This window comes from Vipera ursinii (assembly GCF_947247035.1).
Source record: "Vipera ursinii genome assembly, chromosome: 4".
Taxonomy (NCBI): domain Eukaryota; kingdom Metazoa; phylum Chordata; class Lepidosauria; order Squamata; family Viperidae; genus Vipera; species Vipera ursinii.
The window spans coordinates 19,212,499-19,234,019 of NC_139514.1; the positions used below are offsets into that span (position 1 = coordinate 19,212,499).

The window sequence follows — 21,521 nt, forward strand, 5'->3', positions numbered from 1 at the left end:
AAAGGTTAATCTTGTATTAAACAATAAAAATTAGATCCAGAGCTGATGCTGACTCTGTATCTTGTCACCTATCTATTAATATTCTAAGCAGGAAAAATGTTTAGCTAGACAATATTTGATTAAAGAATGTGGCTTGATGACTTAATTTGCAGTTATGTCAGATGTTGCTTGTAACCTCCTTGGAAAAGATTTGTATCTTCAAATAAAACGTGAAATATAATTAAATATTATAAAAGCTGTTACCATTTTGGACAAAAATAAATATTCAAATATGTTTCTGCAGATTTCCAAACCTATCAGCAACTACTTCATTATTAAGCAAGGCCCTTTTCCTAAATCCTGAATTAGTAACTGAATTTATTTCAGCTTGCATCATCTCGAATTGCCTCAAATGCTTGGGAAAGGCTATGTCTGTAATATAAGTTGATATTCAAATAGTTCAAAAGTTATTGGAAACTTTTCTTTTTCAGTCTTGGTATCTAAGGGCTGATCAAGAATTTATTTTATTTTATTTTTTATTTTTATTCCATTTATATCCCGCCCTTCTCCGAAGACTCAGGGCGGCTTACAAACTTAGCAGTAGCCTTCATTCTATGTATATGCCTGCTTATTAGGGCTTTCACACAACCCCCAAGCGCCATTATTACAAAGTCAGCTTAATTGCCCCCAACAATCTGGGTCCTCATTTTACCTACCTCGGAAGGATGGAAGGCTGAGTCAACCTTGAATTTGCCTTTTACTATGGCCTCAGTTGAATATATCTTTAGGAGAAACTGCTCAAATTATGTTTACAGATATTTGAAATATAATATAGCATTATAACTGTGTTTAATAACCAAACATACTCTTAATGTATAGAAAACATAGCATTCCAGTCTTTTAATTTAGTACAGGTCTTACTGCAGATTATTGGAATTAAATGTAGAAACATCTGGTCCTAAGCATAGTTGTTGAGGTTATGAGTAAAGGCAGCTTATATTTTTATGTGTTGCTGAATTGTAACTATCTGCTTCCATTAGAATAATATTTGCTTTTATTAAGCCAAGTCTTCTGAATGTGTGTGTGTGTGTGTGTGTGTGTGTGTGTGTAGATAATAGGGTGAATTAAGTGAATTTCAGTGTTCTATTTTGTGTTTCCCTTTTCAATTTCAATATTCTAGATCAAGAAATCTTGCGTAAATTAGAAAAAGAGAAAATTTTGGTGTTTACCCCATCACGTCGCGTTCAAGGGAGAAGGGTGGTATGCTATGACGACAGATTCATAGTGAAGTTGGCTTTTGAGTCAGATGGTATAATTGTATCTAATGATAACTACAGAGATCTAGCTAATGAAAAGACAGAATGGAAGAAATTTATTGATGAGCGACTCCTGATGTATTCATTTGTCAATGACAAGTAAGTTATAATTTTTAATTGTCTATGACTTAAAAATGACTGTCAACAAGATTTGGGACATGTACTCCTCTGATGGCCAGAGCTTTACTATCTCTGGACAGAGTAATTTTGAAATGAAGTTCATGTCCTAGGAAAGCCATATAGTACTTCTTATAATTTTTCTTTTTCTGTTTCCTGTTCTGAAGTTTGATTCTATACTATTAAATGCAAACCAGTATCTGGTAAAACATATAAAGACTAGTATCAGTTGCTGAAATTGAGTATGTCTAGTTTATTGAAGAGAAGAACTAGGGGTGACATGATAGCAGTGTTCCAATATCTCAGGGGTTGCCACAAAGAAGAGGGTGTCAAGCTATTCTCCAAGCCACCTGAAGGCAGGACAAGAAGCAACGGATGGAAACTAGTCAAGGAGAGAAGCAACCTAGAACTAAGGAGAAATTTCATGACAGAACAATTAATCAGTGGAACAACCTGCCTCCAGAAGTTGTGAATGCTCCAACGCTGGAAATTTTTAAGAAGAGAGTGGACAGCCATTTGTCTGAAGTGGTATAGGGTTTCCTGCCTCAGCAGGGGGTTGGACCAGAAGACCTCAAAGGTCCCGTTCAACTCGTTGTTATTGTTATTGAAATAACTTCCTCCCAAATCTCCAGAAGTGACTAAAATCAGGCATAAGGTCAGTGTCTTATGGATAAATATTCCAGTCTACAAATTTTGCAATTTCTGTTCTGTTGTAAAACTGGATAGATATTTTTAAACTGCTAACTATGTAGTTGTTCAATAGATTATACATTTCTAATATTTATTCCTGAGGGCACATTGGGTCTAGATTCCTATAAGTCAGAAAGCTGGATTTGAGGATTAAATATGTATCATTGGAACAGGAGTGTGGTTCAGCTTGGGGAAAAGCCCAAACACAATTAAAGATTTTTCAGGTTTTAAACTCACTTAAGACAAGTGTCTCTGAATTGCTGTGTTTCTGATTCAAAATCTTTTGTGAAGTCCTCCCTTTGATATTTAGCTCATTAGCTCCATAGCATTAGAAAGGACAGAGCCTTGCACAACTACCACTGAAAGTAACTATTCATACTCACATAAACATCTTGGTCATATGATAAGGGAGGAATTAGGAATATTCCCCAATCAGTGATAATCTATTTAAGATAATTCTTAAAGTTATCTCTGCATTTTTGGTGTATATAGAAAGATGACTTAAGAGCTTCCTTTCACGTTGACATTCATTACCCCAGTCTCTGTTGTTGAGTAGTAATGATATTGAATTCATTGTGACCAGTTGACTTATTCTCATTATGCTAACTCCCATTCTTACCTCATCTGCCTTTTTTGTTTTTGTTTTATTTTCTTTTTCCAACCCTTACCATCTTTCCTTTCTCTCACAACGTATATATTATGTTTTAATGTTTTGTTTTGATTTTATTTAAACCAATCATTGTTTTGATTTTGTTTAAACCAGTCATTGTTTATAGACTGTGAGGAGAAACAGAAGATTCCAGAGTTCTCCAAAATGTTTTGTTTTTGGAAAGATAGATTGTATACTACCTACTATACACATAACTATTTATGTAAGTTTGTGTATGTACAAGCATGCAGGAAAATCTATAAATTGTGTTTCCTTACAGTAGTCCTCTACTTATGATCACAATTGGGACTGAAACTTCCATTGCTAAACAATGCCATCATTGAGTGAGTCATGCCCAACCTTTGTTGCCAAAGTGATTACCTGTGAATCACATAGTTGTTAAGTGAATCCAGCTTCCCTCCCACTGACTTCGCTTGTTGAGATTGCCCTCTAGGAGGGTTGCAAATGTTGAGCATGTGATCCCACGATGCTGCAGCCATCATAAATACATGCTGGTTGACAAGTGCCCTAAAACATCGGATGTTCTTGCTTGACAGCATAGGGAGAATGTATCTCAAGACTGTTTGCAATAAGAGAAGAGAAGAATTTGGCGGGTTGTTAAACAGGAGGGAAAATTTGTATTTTAAACTAATTGGAGAAAGTGATTTATGATGTTAAATTAAGGGTGGGAATTGTGTTTGATAAGATGTGTTCAGGGGAGGAGAATTCAGATCTTGGCTTCTAATAGGTACATGCCAAAGCTATGCGAGTATAATAAAAGATTCTTTAAGGTAAACAATGCCTTGAAGTTCTTTGAAGTACCGCATTTGTCAGAACCATGACAAGGACATTGTGAGGATTATATGTGCAAAGACTGGTCAAAAATCACTTTATTCAGCACCATTCTAACTTTGGTTGTTAAATGAATGGTCATAAGGCAAGGACTACTTATATGCAAAGACCTCCTCATAGAACAGCTGCTCTAGACATTATCTTAAATGAATGGAAATAAGGACACCCATTTATCTGCTATGCAAATTGAATAGATTGGTACATGAACCAGGCAGCTATCTGCACTACAGGCAAATACATTATTTTCATTATTTACTTTCTTAGCTTCTCACAGGCAGCTGCATTTAAACTAATAGGCAGTAGCTATAACTTTGATTTACTAGTATTTTTTAGGAGCAGGTTTAGAATAGATCTGAAATATGGCACAGCAAATACATTGTTCCTTTCATTGTTTTATTATTTAGATTCATGCCTCCAGACGATCCTCTTGGCCGTCATGGCCCAAGTCTGGAGAATTTTTTGAGGAAGAAACCTGTTGTACCAGAACATAAGAAGCAACCCTGTCCATATGGTAATATTATTCAATTAAACATTAAATGTGTTTTTTAAATGAAGCTTGATTGTTTGTCTCTTCATAAATGAAGTGAAATATATCTGTGTTGAAATTTTCATTATATAACAAGTTTAATGAGGAATCCCTTTGTGTCCTCATTTCATTCCTCTTAAGTAGTGAATGGGGGGAAAAATCCAGAACAGCAGAGATCCTGAAGATGAGGCTTCAAAGTTTGGATAATATAGCAGGCAATTGTTTAGGTAAATAATCCTGATTTCTATATGATTATTCCCAGTTATTATATAATCTTGATTTGTATTCAGACAGTATGATAGGGCTAATCACAGGATGGGTTAGCGTGTTATGCAAACACACTGTCCAATTACTGATAATTTAGTTAATTTCATTGCATAACAGTTAATGGTCCTACAGTACTTTTTTAACATTGCTGAAGAAATAATTTACTTTGGGTTTTTTTTACTTTGTATGCTTACATCTTCAATTATAAATTCATACAGGGAAGAAATGCACTTATGGACACAAATGCAAATATTATCACCCAGAAAGAGGAAATCAACCTCAGAGGTCAGTAGCTGATGAACTTCGTGCCATGTCTAGGAACACAGCTGCCAAAGCTGCTAGTGAAGGAGGACTGGTGAAAAGCAACAGTGTTCCTTGTAGTACTAAGACAGATAACACTACAGATCTCAAGCGAACTACTCCAAAGAGGCAATCAGATCCTAGTATAAGGACTCAAGTCTACCAAGACTTGGAAGAAAAGCTTCCCACCAAAAATAAATTGGGAACCAGATCTGTACCTTCTTTAGTTAGTATACCAACTTCTGCTGCTGCAAAACCCCAAAGTACTGCACCTTTAACTAATGGCCTTCCATCTGGAGTTCATTTCCCACCTCAGGATCAAAGACCACAGGGACCGTATTCTCCAGTGATAATGACAACCAAAAATCATGGAACGCCAATGCCTTATGAGCAGTATCCCAAATGTGATTCTCCTGTGGATGTAGGTTATTACTCTATGCTCAGTGCATATTCAAACTTGAGTATCTCTGGTCCCCGAAGTCCCGAAAGACGTTTCTCTTTGGACACAGATTACAGAGTTAGTTCTGTAGCTTCTGATTGTAGTAGTGAAGGGAGCATGAGTTGTGGCAGTGGTGATTCCTACATGGGTTACAATGATCGATCCTATGTAAGTTCTCCTGACCCTCAACTGGAAGAGAATTTAAAATGTCAACATATGCATCCCCATAGCCATCTGAACTCACAGTCCTTCTTACAGAGTTACCACGATACACTAACCAGAGTGCAAAGTTATAGTCATGAAGAACCAAAGCATCATCCGAAACCTCCAGTTCCATACATGGCTGTGCACTTTCAGCATCCAAACATGGGAAGCCGTTCTACTTGTCCTATTGACTACCCTGCTTCTCAGAGTTCACAGCATACAAAAAGCATGCCTCTGGGGAGAACTCTTGCATCCACAAGACTGGACAGTGTATCGGACTCACGTTTGTATGATAATTCTCCATTGAGAAAAAGAAAAACATACTCCGCTCAAGATGGACTCAGTAGTTGGGATAGGCCAGGCTATGGGATGGATACATATGGCTATCGCCAAACTTACTCTTTACCCAGCAATCCCACCCCACCATGTTATGAGCAGTTTGCTTTCCAAAGTTTACCTGAGCAACCCGATCAGCCTTGGCAGATACCTTACTGTGGAATGCCTCAAGATCTTCCAAGATACCAAGACAGTCGAGAGAAAGTCTACATCAACCTGTGCAACATTTTCCCGCCTGACCTGGTGAGGATTGTTATGAAGAGGAATCCTCACATGGCAGATGCTCAGCAGCTTGCTGCAGCCATTTTAGTGGAGAAGTCTCAGCTAGGTTATTGATGACATGATATTGATGATGCATCTTTATGGTGTCTATAGTTCAGTTTCAGCTGTATTGCTGAGGGAGGTTTGCTACAATAGCATTTGTGATCTCCTTCTCAGCAAGGAGGTTATATAGTAATCCATATATGTGAAATACTGTGCCATGGAACCTGTATGTATAACCCCACACTGGAAGTAACAGGATTTATTTTAAATACTCAGTTTTTTAAAAAAAATATTTCATGCCTGGAATGTCTCCAGCTGAATATATTATAACTGTGATGTCTCAAGTAAGAATCCCTAGTGCATGTGGGTTTTATATGCAGCACTTTTTAATATTTGTTACATATTTATTAAATTATTGGGTGTTTTATCCTTCAAGTGCAAAACATTTTTTTTCAAACCAGCCGAAAACTAAAGAGGATTTTCTGTGCCCAGCCAACTTTTTTTCAAGTTAAGCTTATTAGGATATTTTTTTCATAATTAAGTTATTTAATTTTATTGTGTGATTTTCTGTGTATATAATCATTTTATTTATAGAAAACAACAGTCTTTTACAGCACTAAATTTTTTAAAGTAATGTATAAGTTACCGTTTTTTACATTGAAATGGGTAACAATATATTAGTACTTTATAGTATGGCACTTTTTAATTTGGCTATGGATTTAATTTATTTGTTGATTACTGTTAATTTTGTTGTAAGCAGAAGCAATCAGTAGGAGAGAAACCTGTTTATTAATTTATTATGCAGATGAAAAAAACTTTATGTGCAGATTCTGAAATTATTCAGCTTATCCAGTTCCTGATTGTCACAAATTTGACTACAAATATATCCGTTTAGGCAGCAGTGTTGTGCAGCCAATGTGCATTTCCATTAATCAGAAATGGCATTGAAAAGTGTATCTCTTGTTCTTTTACTTAATGCACAGGTATTTCATAAAATAACTGTTTTTAAAGAAACAAATTGTGTTCTCAATGCAATTTTTGTATATAAGATTGTGTATTTTCATGCTATTTATTGAGAAGGTTTTACATTGTGTTCAGGATATGCAACATCTTAACTGCACTATAGTAATGGTAATTATAGATGAAAACAGCACATTCTTTTTGTGAAATACTGTATAGAATTAGTTTGTCTGGCCTGTTGCATTATATAGGCCCAATTCTTGCCATGAACAACATAGCATTAGAAGTAGACACTGTCATCTCTTCTAGTATTAGTATGGGAGATTTCTGGTTTTGTGTTTTGAGCTTTTGTAGCTCTTGTAATATGTAATTTTACATAAATAGATTAACAGTAGATCTCACAGTGCCTGATACCGTAGACATCGTGATTGACTGCTCATATAGTAGAAGTCCCTTCAGAGCTTCATACTGTGATGATTCCCACGTTCACATAATTATTGCTGATAACTGGGTAGATGACTGCAACTTGAAGAACCAGAAAGTACCTACGCTGTTGATACAAATTGTATCTTTAACTATTAGAACTATTTAATTTATATATCTAACTTTTAAAAAGAACATTGAATTGTGTGAAAATGATTTTAGACTTTGGGCAACATTTTATCTCTTATTTTTTTAAAAAAAAATATTTCAAACCCAAACTGTGTTTCTGTTTGAATACCCCCTTGACCATTTATCATATAAGACTGAGTAAGATGATAGCTAAAAATAATGATAAAATGCTGCCTAAAAAGATATCCAAGCACCTTTTGAATACATTTTCACTACTTATGCAACACCATGTGTTGTAAGAAGTAGGATGTTGATACACAGTAAATGCTTCTGCAAAGCATTATACTTTTAGAGGTATCCAGTAATCTGAACCATGTTCAGCAACTTTAATTCAGGAATTACTCTTCTACACAGTGTTCACTATTGTATAATCAGACAGGATATTGCTTCTGTTAGGTTCATCTCCCTTCCTGAAGATGGCATCTTACATTTTGTCCATGTGTCCTAAAAAAAACACCTCTTTCAATATTTCTTTATTTTGTCCTCAACTTCCTTGTTTCTTGCTTTTGCAGAATATATTTTATTGAAGAGATTGTACATTTTGCATGGATATGCCAATCCTCTTTCCTATGAATATAACTGACTTGTTGCAATGGGCTTATTGTTCACATGTTGTTGATGCTGGTGAGGGCGAAATGCAGAATAGAAGTGTTTTATATTTATTTTCAGTTGATGTATATCAGACATGTCAAACTCGCGACGTCACGTGAAGTCACGCAACGTATCAGGAAAGTTTTGCCATTGCCGGCAAAGGGGTGGGTGTGGCTTCCGAATGATGCATCTGGCCCGCGAGCCGGCCATTTGACTCCCCTGATGCATATCGAATCATACTTAAGATTGACTGCAGCATCCTTTCTTGAGAAAAGGATATGATTGTACATTGTGTGTGTTACAGTGTTAAAATGTGCAATTGCTGGACTCGCGTAATATAGAATTTAAACACACTGATGAGAAATGTGCTGACTTAACTGAATTTAGGACACATGGCAGCTCCGCTTTGATACTCATCTTCAGAGCTGATGTGGTCTTCTCCAGTTACAATTAAAATTAGGTTTCTCCCCCACCCCACCCCTTGCCACACAAATGTCTATGTTGTGTTCCACTGCAGTAACTTAACATAAGTTGCTCTACTGTATACTGCATTTTACAGAAAGCCCCAGTGTGTGAAATAATCAACTTGTTTGGCCTCATTCTATCATTCTTTAGTGGGAATACTTGGTTTGGGCTAACTGTAATTCTGCCATCTTATAAACCGTTAAATTTGATTAAGCTCATTATTGTTGCTTTTTGTGCTGCGCAGGTCTTTAATAAGCTATTTGAGTAAAGAGTATTATTTTAAGTTCTAACATTTAGAAAACCAAGGAATGTTTGGTTATCTGCATATTTTTGTGGTGCATGGTCAGGGTGTAGTAACAGCTAGAGGAAAATCCACTGTTAGCTACCTAAGGCCTCGTAAGGCCCAAGAAACTCAAGGAACAGTCGCTTACTCTTTAGTCTGATCTGCTGAACAGGCTTGATCTTGCTGGGAAAAAATTAGAGGCAGAACTGAGTTGTTCATCTCCCGGAGCTCCTGGAAGAAAGACGGGATATATAACATTCAACCAATGATCTACTGTTGACAGCTTGAATCCTTTTTTGTCATTATACACCAGACATTCAGAGGCTGCTGTTACTGTTCACCTCCTGAAACTGGTTCTTCTATAGTATATTTTAGTAGGTTTTCAGAAATGCTCTGCTGTGCTGGAATAATAAAGAAAGTAATTATAGTAAATCTGATCTATTTCATATCAAATGCTTGATGAAATTCAGAAAGACACCCACCAACTGTATGCAATTCCATTAACACAAGGAGTAATTTACATTAACTCAAAACGAGTCTTTTTAGTGAGTAGCTGAAAAAAGCATGCATGATTGATGCATTCATGCATATCAATTTTGGATCTAGGCAGTTATGATTGTAAAGTTTAAATGTAATTTTATTGGGTAAAATTTTAGCTTTGAATGTTCACACAATTACACTTTGTTCCAGTTGCAGAAGTTGGCCTAGATAAAATGAAAATATAACTCTATGTTATTATTTGGAAGTTAGCTGATGGATATCAATAACTGGAACCATTTCAGTATTTGTAATGTACGGATACATACAGTAGAGTTCATAGTGTTATATTTTGTGCAAGTACCTACATTTGTACAAATTCTTTTGTAAGATAAACTGAAGTTTTCAGAGGCTTTGTGTGTGTCACATTAACATTTTTGAAACCTCTAATCTTTTTAAAATTAATATGGTTTCTTAGATATGAGCCTGAACTGGTATTATTTTTAGGAAAGTACCATATTGTTATAGCTAACCTTTTATTCCCAGGCATATCAAAAATTAGTTTTTATGAGAAAAACATAATTGCAACCACTTCTTTTTGCAGCTGCTATGCATTAGAATGTCATTTTAAGTCTGATAATACTATGGAAAATAAAACACAATATTGATACTTTGTGGTATAGAACAGGCTTTCCTGTAAATTATTTCTACTGCCCTGCTTGCAGGAATTTTTTATTTCAACGCAGATGGTTTCTCTCCTTTTTATAGCAGCAATTTGCCCAGTCGGCCCATTCACCCCACAAGAGTCTTTATCTACTTTCTTAGTTAAAAGAATAGGGTGAACTTGCCAAAAATAGACCAGATTCTTGAAATAGAGGTGGGTGGGTTGGAGCTCTAAAAAAAGGGGAAGGGGGAATAATGGAATAATTGTGAAAAAAAACCCTCAGCAATAACAAAACCAAGATGCTTATCATGGTTGCTTCTATTCGTAATGAGGGTTACAAAGATTTGGGTAGACAAACCCATAGCTTTGTTTCATAATCTTTTTAAAGCTATCCAAACTAAATTCTCTGCTGTTTTTTCATTTTAAACTGTTCCAATTTTGGTGTAGTAATTATAGAGCCATTTAAATCTATGGGACTGAAGTTAGTATTTACAGGATCGAAGTCCTAGTGATTTTGCTGTATCCGCTTTTGATTTTAGAAAGAGTAATTTCTGTAGCATCCATCATGGTACTGTAGCAAATCAGCAATAAAACTTACAATATTCCTTAGCTTTCGATGTTGTGTCCATTATATGTTAAGTATACATTAAAATGGAACAATATTAAGTATTGTGATCTATGCTCTTTTATTCTACTCACACTCTGCCCTCTTCTTCCTTTCTCTCCTGTGTATGGTGTATGTGTATTTCCCGGTTTTATTCTTTTAATATTATCCCCTCACTTGCCTACCTTCTTTCCAGTTTTAATTACTTCTCACAACAAATCCACTTTCTACTTGCATCCTCGTAAGAGGTACTCAAATTATTTGGCTTCTTTACTTCCATTCTGTGCCTACCTTTTTCTTCTGATACACACCCAAATAGCTTGTAACACCTACATACAAATGTCACATTTTAGTCTGGAGTTTTTAAAAATATTCAGTAGTACTGTGGCTATTTCCTAATAATATTGAAATGTTAAATATACTGTTAATTCATATCTGTTGACATGTCTTGATAAAATAATAAAGAAAAATAGTTATTTTGTTATTTGTGCCTGGGAAATTTAATTCTTAAAGTATAAACTAGTAAAATGGAAACTTAACATTGATACAAGTTTATTGTAAAGGGTAAAAAAATTTATAAATACATTCAATATCAAATTTGGGACAGATTGATATGCATTATACAGTCAAACTATAGGTGGTATTTAACCATTGGACAAACCTTTCTTTAAAAAAACATTACACTTGAAATTATGCTGGTGATAAAGTGGTGCATATTTCTGTAATTTGTGATTACGGTACATCTTATTTCAGCATAGTTGAAACTGATGAATTCTGTATGTGCAGAGCTTAGATGCTTAAATAGTGCTGATATTAAATAGAAAACAGTAAACATTATCAATTTGATCTTGCTTTTTTTAAAAAAATATATGCCCAATAAGCTAATTAAAATCTGTTATGTGTGTGTCCCAAAGGTCCTTTTTCAAGAAGCAATTGATCCGTCTTTGTTTTTCCTAAAGATGTTTTGCTTCTCATCCAAGAAGCTTCTTCAATTCTGAAAAGAACTGAAGAAGCTTCTTGGATGAGAAGCTAAATGTCTTTAAGGAAAAACAAAGTCCAATTGCCTCTTGAAAACCACCTTTGGAACAACCATGACCTGGATGACTGAGAATCTCCAGACATTGTGTGTGAGAGCTTGTTTTGCTGATGATGGTATTATCTTAATTAGACATTCCATTGTTGCATGTTAACCTATTGCCCAATGCTACATTTTGGGAAACTTGTTCACCACTGATACCATTACTTAGTAACATGTCCTCTTTTCACGCTGGCAAAATTCATGCTATAGCCAAAGAGAAAATATGGTAAGAGGAGATTATAGTTGCTGTTCGTTTCCACTGTTGGGGAATATCAAGCAATCCATGTAGAAACTTACACATCCCGCGATGCCCCAAAACATTATTTGTAATGCCATTACATAAATACCAACCCATTACTTTCAATGAAGGAAGAGTTTCATACACACGATAGATTCATATAACTGCCTCCGCCTTCCATCCTACAGACACTCATTAGATAAATGAAGTATCCTATGCAAGCAGAGATTCATATGGACTGTGGATCATATGGTATACATTTGCATCAAGGTATTGGCATAGTTGACATGTGACTATAGCATATTTTTAGAGAACACCTAGATGCACACATTAATAGTGTATCTAAAACTATATAACTGCATCATTGACTATTAAGACCTTTTAATCATCAGCGCTCAACATACATTTCTAGTTACAAGAAACTTTTTGAAATAATTTTTATATACAATATACACTTTCAGAATTATATGTAAGAAACAGTTGGAAGGGACCTTGGAGATCTTCTAGTCCAACCCTCTGCTCAAGCAGGAGTCCTATACCATTTCAGACAAATGACTGTCCAATCTCTTCTTAAAAGCCTCCAGTATTTAAGCACGCACAACCTCTGGTCAAAGGAATGTATAAATGATCTGGAAAAATAATTGTTCATTTCCTTTTCATTGATTATTTTATACTTTTTCCATGATGGAACTATCCACACCCAGTACCTAGTATTTGGCCTTATGAAAAAGGAGTATGGATGAATTCTGTTTTGAGAAAAAGTTTTAAAGGCCTAGAAGAACTGTCACCACCACCACCTCTTTGACAAGAAAAAATGGGTGATCCTTATGACAATAGGGAAGGAACATGTCAGGTTATTGGGTTACAAAATGCTGACCTGTGGAAGGTAGAAACAAGTGACAAATACAGACAAGTCACTTTTGAGGTCACATTAACATGTATTTACTAGCCAGAAGTAGAATAGAGACACTTACTTATCTGTACTTCAGGTGGCATAAGAGATATTTTCAGGTTATTTCAATCACATTTATCTCTCATCTATCTATAATCTATTTTTCTAACTGCCCATTCCCCTCACAGGAGCTCTGTTGCTGAATTCATAAATGTAGAAAGTGAAAGAATGAATAAAAGTTCAACGCAAAAAACTTATTTATTTATATATCACATTCATACACTGTCCATCTACCTCACAGAATGACTCTGGGCAGTGTACAAGTAGACATGAGAACAAAATATATACAGTAAATATTACAATAAAAAGCAGTTAAAAACAAGAATAAGATAATAAAAGGTGGAGGATGGGCTTTAGAGCACTAACCAAAGCAACTGAAAGGTCAGGAGAGTTTGGTTTCATTGCTGAGGGAACAATGTTACAAAAGGTGAGAAAATGGCAGAGAAGGCTCTCTTCCTGGGCCCCACCAGTCAAACGTCTTTAACTGACATTATCCACTGCATATTTTCCTTACCTGACTGAATTTTAGAACTTACTTTTCTTAAGATTTTTGTTTTATTTTAATGATATTTTCAATATAGAGGTGCAGAGTATATAACAATATACTATTATCTGGTTCTAGCTTGAAACCCATTGAGGTGAACGGCTTGATCTCACAATAGCCTTCTGGGACTTTTTATCCTGGGTTATTTTTTACCTTGGAGTTAAGGCTTGGTAGTATCCACTGCACCCACCTGTCTTTCAGGTGTTCTTAACCAGGGGTCCACCCCATTTCTCTAGTGCAGGGGTCTTCAAACTTGGCCCTTTTATGACTTGTGGACTTCAACTCCCAGAATTCCTCAGCCACCGTGCCTGGCTGAGGAATTCTGGGAGTTGGTCCACAAGTCATAAAAGGGCCAAGTTTGAAGACCCCTGCTCTAGTGTGTGAGTGAGAGCGCTCTCTTTCTGTTGATTATAAGATAAAAATTCAATAAACTAATTTCTGTAATAAAGCTCCTGGCCATGTAGTACAGAGGTATGTGATTTGATAATTTAACTCTTCCTCTCCCCTCCCTTTAGGGTTTAGACCAGGCATGTCAAACTGCCAGCCCATGGGCCGGATGCATCACAATGAAACCACGTCCTCCCCATTGCCGGGAATGGGGAAAAAGTCACGATATGTCGCGCGACGGCACAAGTTTGACATGCCTGGTTTAGACCAATCTTACCACAAATAAATAAACCCAAACTTCACTTAAAAAGCAAAAAATACAAATTTAATAATAGGTTTTATATTTTACACATTAAAATATTTTTTCAAAGTTGAATAGAATACATTCCTGAGCTGTCCAGATCATAGTGAAGTGGTTATTCAAAAGAAATTTACAAAAAGAAAATGCAACATGCCAGGTAGACTATAAAATGATGATTTGCTACAAATGGCTCAATATTTTGTCTAAACAATATAAGAAAACTCTAGAGAAAACTTGGCATATTCAAACTCAGCCAGATGGATAGTTAAAAGACTGAAGTTACACAAATTCCTAATTTGTACAGAAAAAACAATATGATACTTGTGCATTAAAGAGAAATAAGAATATAGCAAAATTTTCTAGCTTGACTTTTTTTTGACGTATAACTTTTTTCTTGCTTTTACTCAGATAATAAAACCTCTATTCCTCTGCTTCAAATTTCTTGGACTTCCCATTTCTTGGAAATTCCATACTTTATTCAGCGATGCTAATATGTAAATCTCTATTCCATTATCAGTCCACAACTTATTTGGATTTCTGACCTGTGAAGCAGTGTACATATGTGTCACTTGTAAAGATGTACTGTATATTGACAGTTTGACATTAGAAGCTGCTGTCCCTTAGTAGAAATTTGAAACAATAGGCACAAAGTTTATACTTGAAATATGAAATTTGACAATCCAGGCCATCATGTTTATATTCTTTTGTGCTAAAATGTAAGAACTTAAGAGAAGCTGAGTTGCGTCAAGCCAAAGGACATCTGTTCTAGAATTGTTCCCAATGATTGAAATCAGATGCCTTTATAAGCACAACAGCACTTCCTGTTCTCCAGCAATTAGTGCTGAAGATAAAAGAACTGCATATCATACTCTACGTTTAATTTCATCACAAATATCTGCAAATGTACTGGGTCCTGGGGTTTTTTCAGTTCCTTTCCTAACCCACCCCCAATATAATTGCAATTTTCACAGTACACAACCACATTATGATCTGGTTCATACATAGTACTGAGCCATATTTTACTTAAACGCGTCTTTATTATTCTATTCTCGTTTTTATTTAGAAATTGACCAATTGTTGGGAGTCAAGGATGTAAACATTTAACAAATAGTAGACCAAATTAGCAATTTATAAACTATGGGTTAATATGCGCAGCTTGCTAATTATAGCTGTTTAGTAAGTCATGCTTAAGCACAATATAAATATGATGGATGAATGTAATCACTTTTGAGAGCTTTCTATCATTGCCACGCAGATGATACCACTCTAATGACAGAAAGTGAAGAAGAACTAAAGAGCCTCTTGTTGCGGGTGAAGAAGGAGAGTGCAAAACTTGGGTTGAAACTTAACATTAAGCAAACCAAGATCATGGCATCCGGCCCTCTCAATTCCTGGCAAATAGATGGGGAAGAAATGGAGGTAGTGACAGATTTTATTTTCCTGGGCTCCAAGATCACTGCAGATGGGGACTGTAGCCAAGAATTTAAAAGACGCTTGCTCCTCGGGAGGAAAGCCATGGCAAATCTAGACTGCACACTAAAAAGCAGAGACATCAACCTGTCAACAAAAGTGCATATAGTCAAGGCTATGGTCTTCCCAGTTGCAATGTATGGCAGTGAAATTTGGACCATAAAAAAAGCTGAGCGCCAAAGAATTGAGGCCTTTGAACTATGGTGCTGGAGACGACCTGCGAGTCCCTTGCATTGCAAGGCGATCAAACCAGTCAGTCCTAGAGGAGATCAACCCTGACTGCTCTTTAGAAGGCCAGATCCTGAAGCTAAAACTCAAAATACTTTGGCCACCTAATGAGAAGGAAGGACTCACTGGAAAAGAGCCTAATGCTGGGAAAGATTGAGGGCAAGAGAAGAAAGGGACGACAGAGAATGAGGTGGCTGGATGGAGTCACTGAAGCAGTAGGCGTGAGCTTAAATGGACTCCAGAAGATGGTAGAGGACAGGAAGGCCTGGAGGAACGTTGTCCATAGGGTCATGATGGGTCGGACACGACTTTGCAGCTAACAACATCATTGCCACATCATAAGCATAAACTCCATCATTAGTACACTTAGTTTCCACACAAACACTTTCTGGTATGTGCTTTACATTTGCTTATACTGGACTACATCTGCATGTCGATGGTCTCATTTCTCAGTTTGAAGGTTTCTAATTTATTTTTCAGTTAATTCTGAACTCTTAGCAAACATGGTCACCTCACTGATTCTCTCTAAATCTAGGTTAGTTACAAAACATTGATCCCAAAGTGATAAATATATTATGAATTTGCCTACCCGAAACAAGTTTACTGTGTATTGTGTAGGCACAATTTATTATGTATGTGTGAAATCCTAACAAAAATGTCAACATTCCTTTGAAAAGCTCAGAAGCTATTTTAGCCTCATAGTCATCTGATTTAATTTCAGTCTATCTGCTTAAGATCATCCAAAATCTTCATAGTATGATTTGTCCTACATCAACACCTGCCAACTTACAAAACTGGAATATAAGGTCAATTGATCTGCATGGAATATCTAAATTTTTTATTGCAGCAGAAAAAAACCTTTATGATATTGTGAGTTTCACAAAACTAGACAGCTTTAAAATTAAACACGGAATTACTTTTTAGGTATAAATACTGAGATTGAAATGAATTTCCTTTTAAATTGGTTCAGACATCGAGACTTTACCCTATTTATGCAACCTCATATGGCAAATCTGGATCAGATACCAATATGCCCCAAATTCAAACTTATCTACATACACCATCTTAGGTTAAGTCATGAAACTCAGAAAGAAAGCAATTTTTAAACATTTATAATCGCTTTTTGTCCATTCCAAAATGATTGCTTTTCATTGCAATCCAATCAAATGTCCATTCCCCTCCTTAATCTCTTATATTTTATTGTATTATTGAAGTGAATGAATCACATGTTTTCTTGAATTTTTTTCTTAGACCTAAGGACAATACAATTCTTGTCAGGAATGATAAATTAAATAACCACAATGAACCTCACAAAATTAGCTGTATTCTCTTTATTGTTAGCCAATGAGTGTTATTCAAAATAATAGATGGTAGTAACTATAGCTTAATTTTACAACACAAAACATGATGCTAAAGAGAGGAGGAGGGGAAGCATACGAAAATATCTTCACCAAGTATTTCCTGAATGCCTCAACATGAATTAGTGTGTTCCCCCAATAGCAGGTGACAACCCATTATCATCAATTTAGTCATGGTGAAAAACCTTATTACAGATGTCAATTCCTAGAAAAATATTCACAGTTTTATAAATGGATTACACCCATTTAAATATTAAACTATACACTGTAGATTATGAACAGCAAATTTCACTGGTACTTCTCTTTGCTGTTCTTCCATAGTAATAGATTAACATGTCAATGCATGTGCACCTATTTCGGGGAAGAACCATACACAACATTCCACCTGTTATGGCAAAAGTTTTGAACACTTTAGAAATCCATATCTCAGAATTCAGCGCATGAAAAGATGCAAGGCATTTGCCCAATCCTGCAGGTGGAAGCAGAAGCATCCAGGGCAACCAGACGTTTGAGCACATGCACAATGTTTGCACACCAGTCTATGCAAAATTGCTCATCTATCGTTATTCCATAAAACAATGGGTATATATGTAACTTTCACAGTATCTACCTTTTGATTCAGCGGGGAGGAAACCCCTAACTTTCAGTGGGATTTCTAAGGAACCTGTGCATGAATGATTAATAAAATGGCAATTTTCATAGGTAACTATAAAGTTGAGTGCATAATACCAAACATAACAAGAGCTGAACCATCCTCAGAGAAAGCAGGACTTCTTTCTCCCAACTCTTAAAGTTCACTGAACATGGTAACTTCAGTGTTACTTCCACAAATATGATATTCAAACCCAAGATGCCAATTTTAATTAGCCATTCCATAGGTAAGAGTGATTCATATTGATTCCAACACACACATTCAATAATCTTTGAGTGCATGTTGAACTTCAGCCTAAAGATCTGCTCATACTTCATTTGCCCACATTCTGCCACAATTCCTGTGACTACATTCTCTGAAAACACAAAGCATATTCTCAGAATTAACATGGAAGGATCAGGAAGAATGTGCAAGTGGACATTTTTTTATGCACTGACTTCATTGAATGTTTTTTGCAACAATGTTAATTTAGTACAAAGGTATTCAGAAAACATAACCAAACATTTCACACCTCTTATTGTATAATATACCAGTGACAGGTTAAAATTAAAAAATACATGATTCAAAATTTAACTTGTCAAAAAGGCAGCTGAGCACTCTTTGAATACTATAAATCTATTAACAAAATATTAAAGAATAAAGGCTCCTAGATTCTTGTAGTGTTTAGCTATGCAAGACATAGTTTCACACTGTTAGCATGTCAATGTGGTGTTTCACGGACCAATCATCATGTTTATTACAGTGAGGTAGGCTTCTGTCCCCTTCTTGGGACTGATGTTTTCATATGTTCCCTTATCAGAAAGGTCCAGGTTTCCCACACACACATACACACACATATATATGTGTAACATATATATGAATGGAAAAAGTGCTGGAACAGCCACCTACCATCTAGACCTTTGTGAACAGGCAGGCAAATAAAACCATCAATGATGACAGGACATGAAACACCAAAGAATTCTAACCTACAAAGGGAAGCCCTTAAAAATTAGCAATATCAAAATCCTTACCAATTTGCTAAATGAAAACAAACAAGCAAAAGTGCACAAATGCCAAAACTGAAGTCAGTTGTAAGGTAAATTATTAATATTTGAATTAACAGCTTTGCTACCATATGATTGCTGTTACTTCAAAGGAGAAAGCATGAAAATATAAAATCATGGAAACCTTCTCAATCACCTCCAGAGAGTCATAGCTGATCGACTGCCTTATTGTTGAACAATTATTATTTTTTTGGAAATATGTTTTAATCACAAACTGGTATAAGTGCTTTGGCAAGGTGAGGTGTGATCCTTTCATCTGTGGAAAGGCCTATATTTCTCTGCTGGTGGTTCAACTTTATTGGAGAACAGACATGCAAAGAAATGGCTCTCACATTGCTTCAAACTCATCAATCCGCTGCTTTGTATTCCCTTGCCGTATCTGTCGAAGAGTCTTGTATTTATCACGGCCTGCTTTAACATTTTCAGCATGAAGTACATCATTCTGGGTTTTCTTAGTTTCATCTCTGGCTTGGGCCAATTCAGAACTGAGAGCCTATTCAATACAAGTATTGAGTGGTTAGATATTGCCATAACAATTCTACCCATCAAATTCTACCCGCAAAGTGGTTTCATGTGGCCCGCGAAGCCATCCTGGAAACAGTGAGGGAACAGCCCCCACTGCCTTGGCCCTGGCCCAGAGACCCTCCTTCTGCCAGACCCCCTCAGATCTGTCCCACTCCTGCCCAGGCCCCCATAGGCACCCTTGATGCAAACGATGTAGAGCTGGCCACGCCCACACAGCAGGCCATACGCACTCTAGACACGCCCACCCAGTAGGCCACACCCACCCTGGCCATACCCACCCGGCTCCCCGAGGGCAACTGCAATGCTGATGCAGCCCTCAATGAAATTGAGTTTGACACCCCTGTCTTAGAGACAAATGACAACATATTTTGTTACCAGTGATTCAAAAATGTATGCCTTATTTATACATTTAGTCTGATAAGACTGTTTGAAAATAGTTGGCATTGTACTTCAATGTTTGCTTTAATAATATCCTTATTTGTTCCAGAGTTGTTTTAAACTGGTACTATTTTCAAATAATTGTCCAAAACCTATATACAATATACAATTACTCCTTCATATAGCTAGGGGAAGGAGAAATGACGTGTTAAAAAGAGGGATATAAATGAGATTAGTTGTGTACATGTCAGGAACTTGCCAAATCCACTGTTTAAGCCAGACATGTCAAACACAAGGCCCGGGGGCCAGATCCGGCCCGCGAAGTGGTTCCATGTGGCCCGCGAAGCCATCCTGGAAACAGTGAGGGAACGGCCCCCACTGCCTTGGCCCTGGCCCAGAGACCCTCCTTCTGCCAGAGACCCTCAGATCTGTCCCACTCCTGCCCAGGTACCCTTGATGTGAACGATGTAGAGCTGGCCATGCCCACCCAATAGGCCATACACACTCTAGCCACACCCACCCAGTAGGCCATGCCCACCCTGGCCATACCCACCCGGCCCCTTGAGGGAAACCGCAATGCTGATGCGGCCTTCAGTGAAATTGAGTTTGACACCCCTGGTTTAAGCCATTAAAATACATACATGCTAGAAAGCAGGGGGATTTTATTTATTCTTACTTTATCTGTTGCACTGCATTAAAATAATTTATATGCCCATTTAAATGATCCACTTCTCAGTACATCATGTAAATTTTTGTAGTTCAGAATGCTTATTCCTAGCACAATATTGTCAGAGATCCCACTTTACTGGTTTTAATGTTTTTAAAAATCAAACACTTCCTTTACCTCTACTACATCTATTGTTGAAGGAAGCTTAGCACAATAAGCTATTTCAACAGCACCAATAAAACTGTAATCTAATTTTCTATGTTTGTGGGGAGTCGAAGAATCGGGGTACTTCAACAGCCTGGTGTCATTCTAGATGTTGCTGCTTGGCTGCTGAGTATGGGAGCTGAAGTCAACGCATCTATGTGTCCCATGTTGACCAAGAACATTTCATGCCCCATTAGGTTTTATATTCTAAGGAGGAGATATCCAGAAGGTAACAATGTAAAGAAAAGATTCCTGATACTAGGTTAAACTCAACCCTTAAAAAGTCCTTGGTTTTCAGCTTATACGACAGGTTTTCCAACAGCCTGGTTTACCTGAAGTTGTTTCTTTACTCGTTCATTCTTCTGTGTTTCCGTGATACGTTCTTCCTCACTTCTATGGTTCATAATACCTTCGGAAGCCAGTTCAGCACTTGCTTCAGCATTATTCTCATCTTGTTCATCATGTTCATTATCTGTGGGAGGAATTACTGGCGGGGGTGGAGGTGGGGGCGGAGCTGACATTACAGTTTTCAGTTCTTCTTTGGTCTTTTCCAGATCTTCTTGAGCTGCAAAAGCCTAAAAAGTTGCAATAAAAATAACTTTAATACTCATAACGCAGAGGCAGAGGAAAAGTTTTTAATTAGGCTGGAGAGAATTGGATTGTGCAAGTTTAAAGTATTTATAATATATAATAATTTATATATTTACAAATACTGCAAAACATTTTTTGAAGATTCTAAATAGCTTTTGTGGCCTACAGCTGAAAATCAAGATACTGACTGAAAATGGCACTTCACAGAAGCCTAATTAAAATTTGGGGATGGATGATAAGACGGACCTACATACTGTATCAAGTCATATTTGTTCTACCCAAGTAAAAGAAAACAGGCAAATATAAACGT

The 21,521-nt window shown here is 36.5% G+C and overlaps 2 protein-coding genes across 5 annotated transcripts in view; one reads left to right on the top strand and one right to left on the bottom strand.

Moving 5' to 3' along the window:
- ZC3H12C (zinc finger CCCH-type containing 12C) overlaps positions 1-8,732 on the top strand; it is a 49,713-nt gene extending 40,981 nt beyond the window's left edge. The window contains exons 4-6 of the mRNA XM_083362253.1: positions 1,160-1,394; positions 4,008-4,114; positions 4,615-8,732. Of these exons, the coding sequence (XP_083218379.1) occupies positions 1,160-1,394; positions 4,008-4,114; positions 4,615-6,011 (1,739 nt within the window). The 3' untranslated portion in view covers positions 6,012-8,732. The remainder of the gene's footprint in view (positions 1-1,159; positions 1,395-4,007; positions 4,115-4,614) is intronic.
- Positions 8,733-8,928: 196 nt separating this feature from the next.
- The window catches only part of RDX (radixin), a 43,982-nt gene continuing 31,389 nt past the window's right edge, over positions 8,929-21,521 (bottom strand). For 2 of the 4 annotated variants that reach the window (XM_083362256.1, XM_083362255.1), the window contains exons 13-15: positions 20,953-21,195; positions 19,179-19,339; positions 9,218-9,251 (exon numbers count right to left, since the gene is read on the bottom strand). In XM_083362256.1, the coding sequence (XP_083218382.1) occupies positions 9,233-9,251; positions 19,179-19,339; positions 20,953-21,195 (423 nt within the window). In that variant the 3' untranslated portion in view covers positions 9,218-9,232. Of the gene's footprint in view, positions 9,082-9,217; positions 9,252-17,089; positions 19,340-20,952; positions 21,196-21,521 lie in introns of those variants that run through there. The other 2 variants (XM_083362257.1, XM_083362258.1) reach the window with 2 other exon arrangements.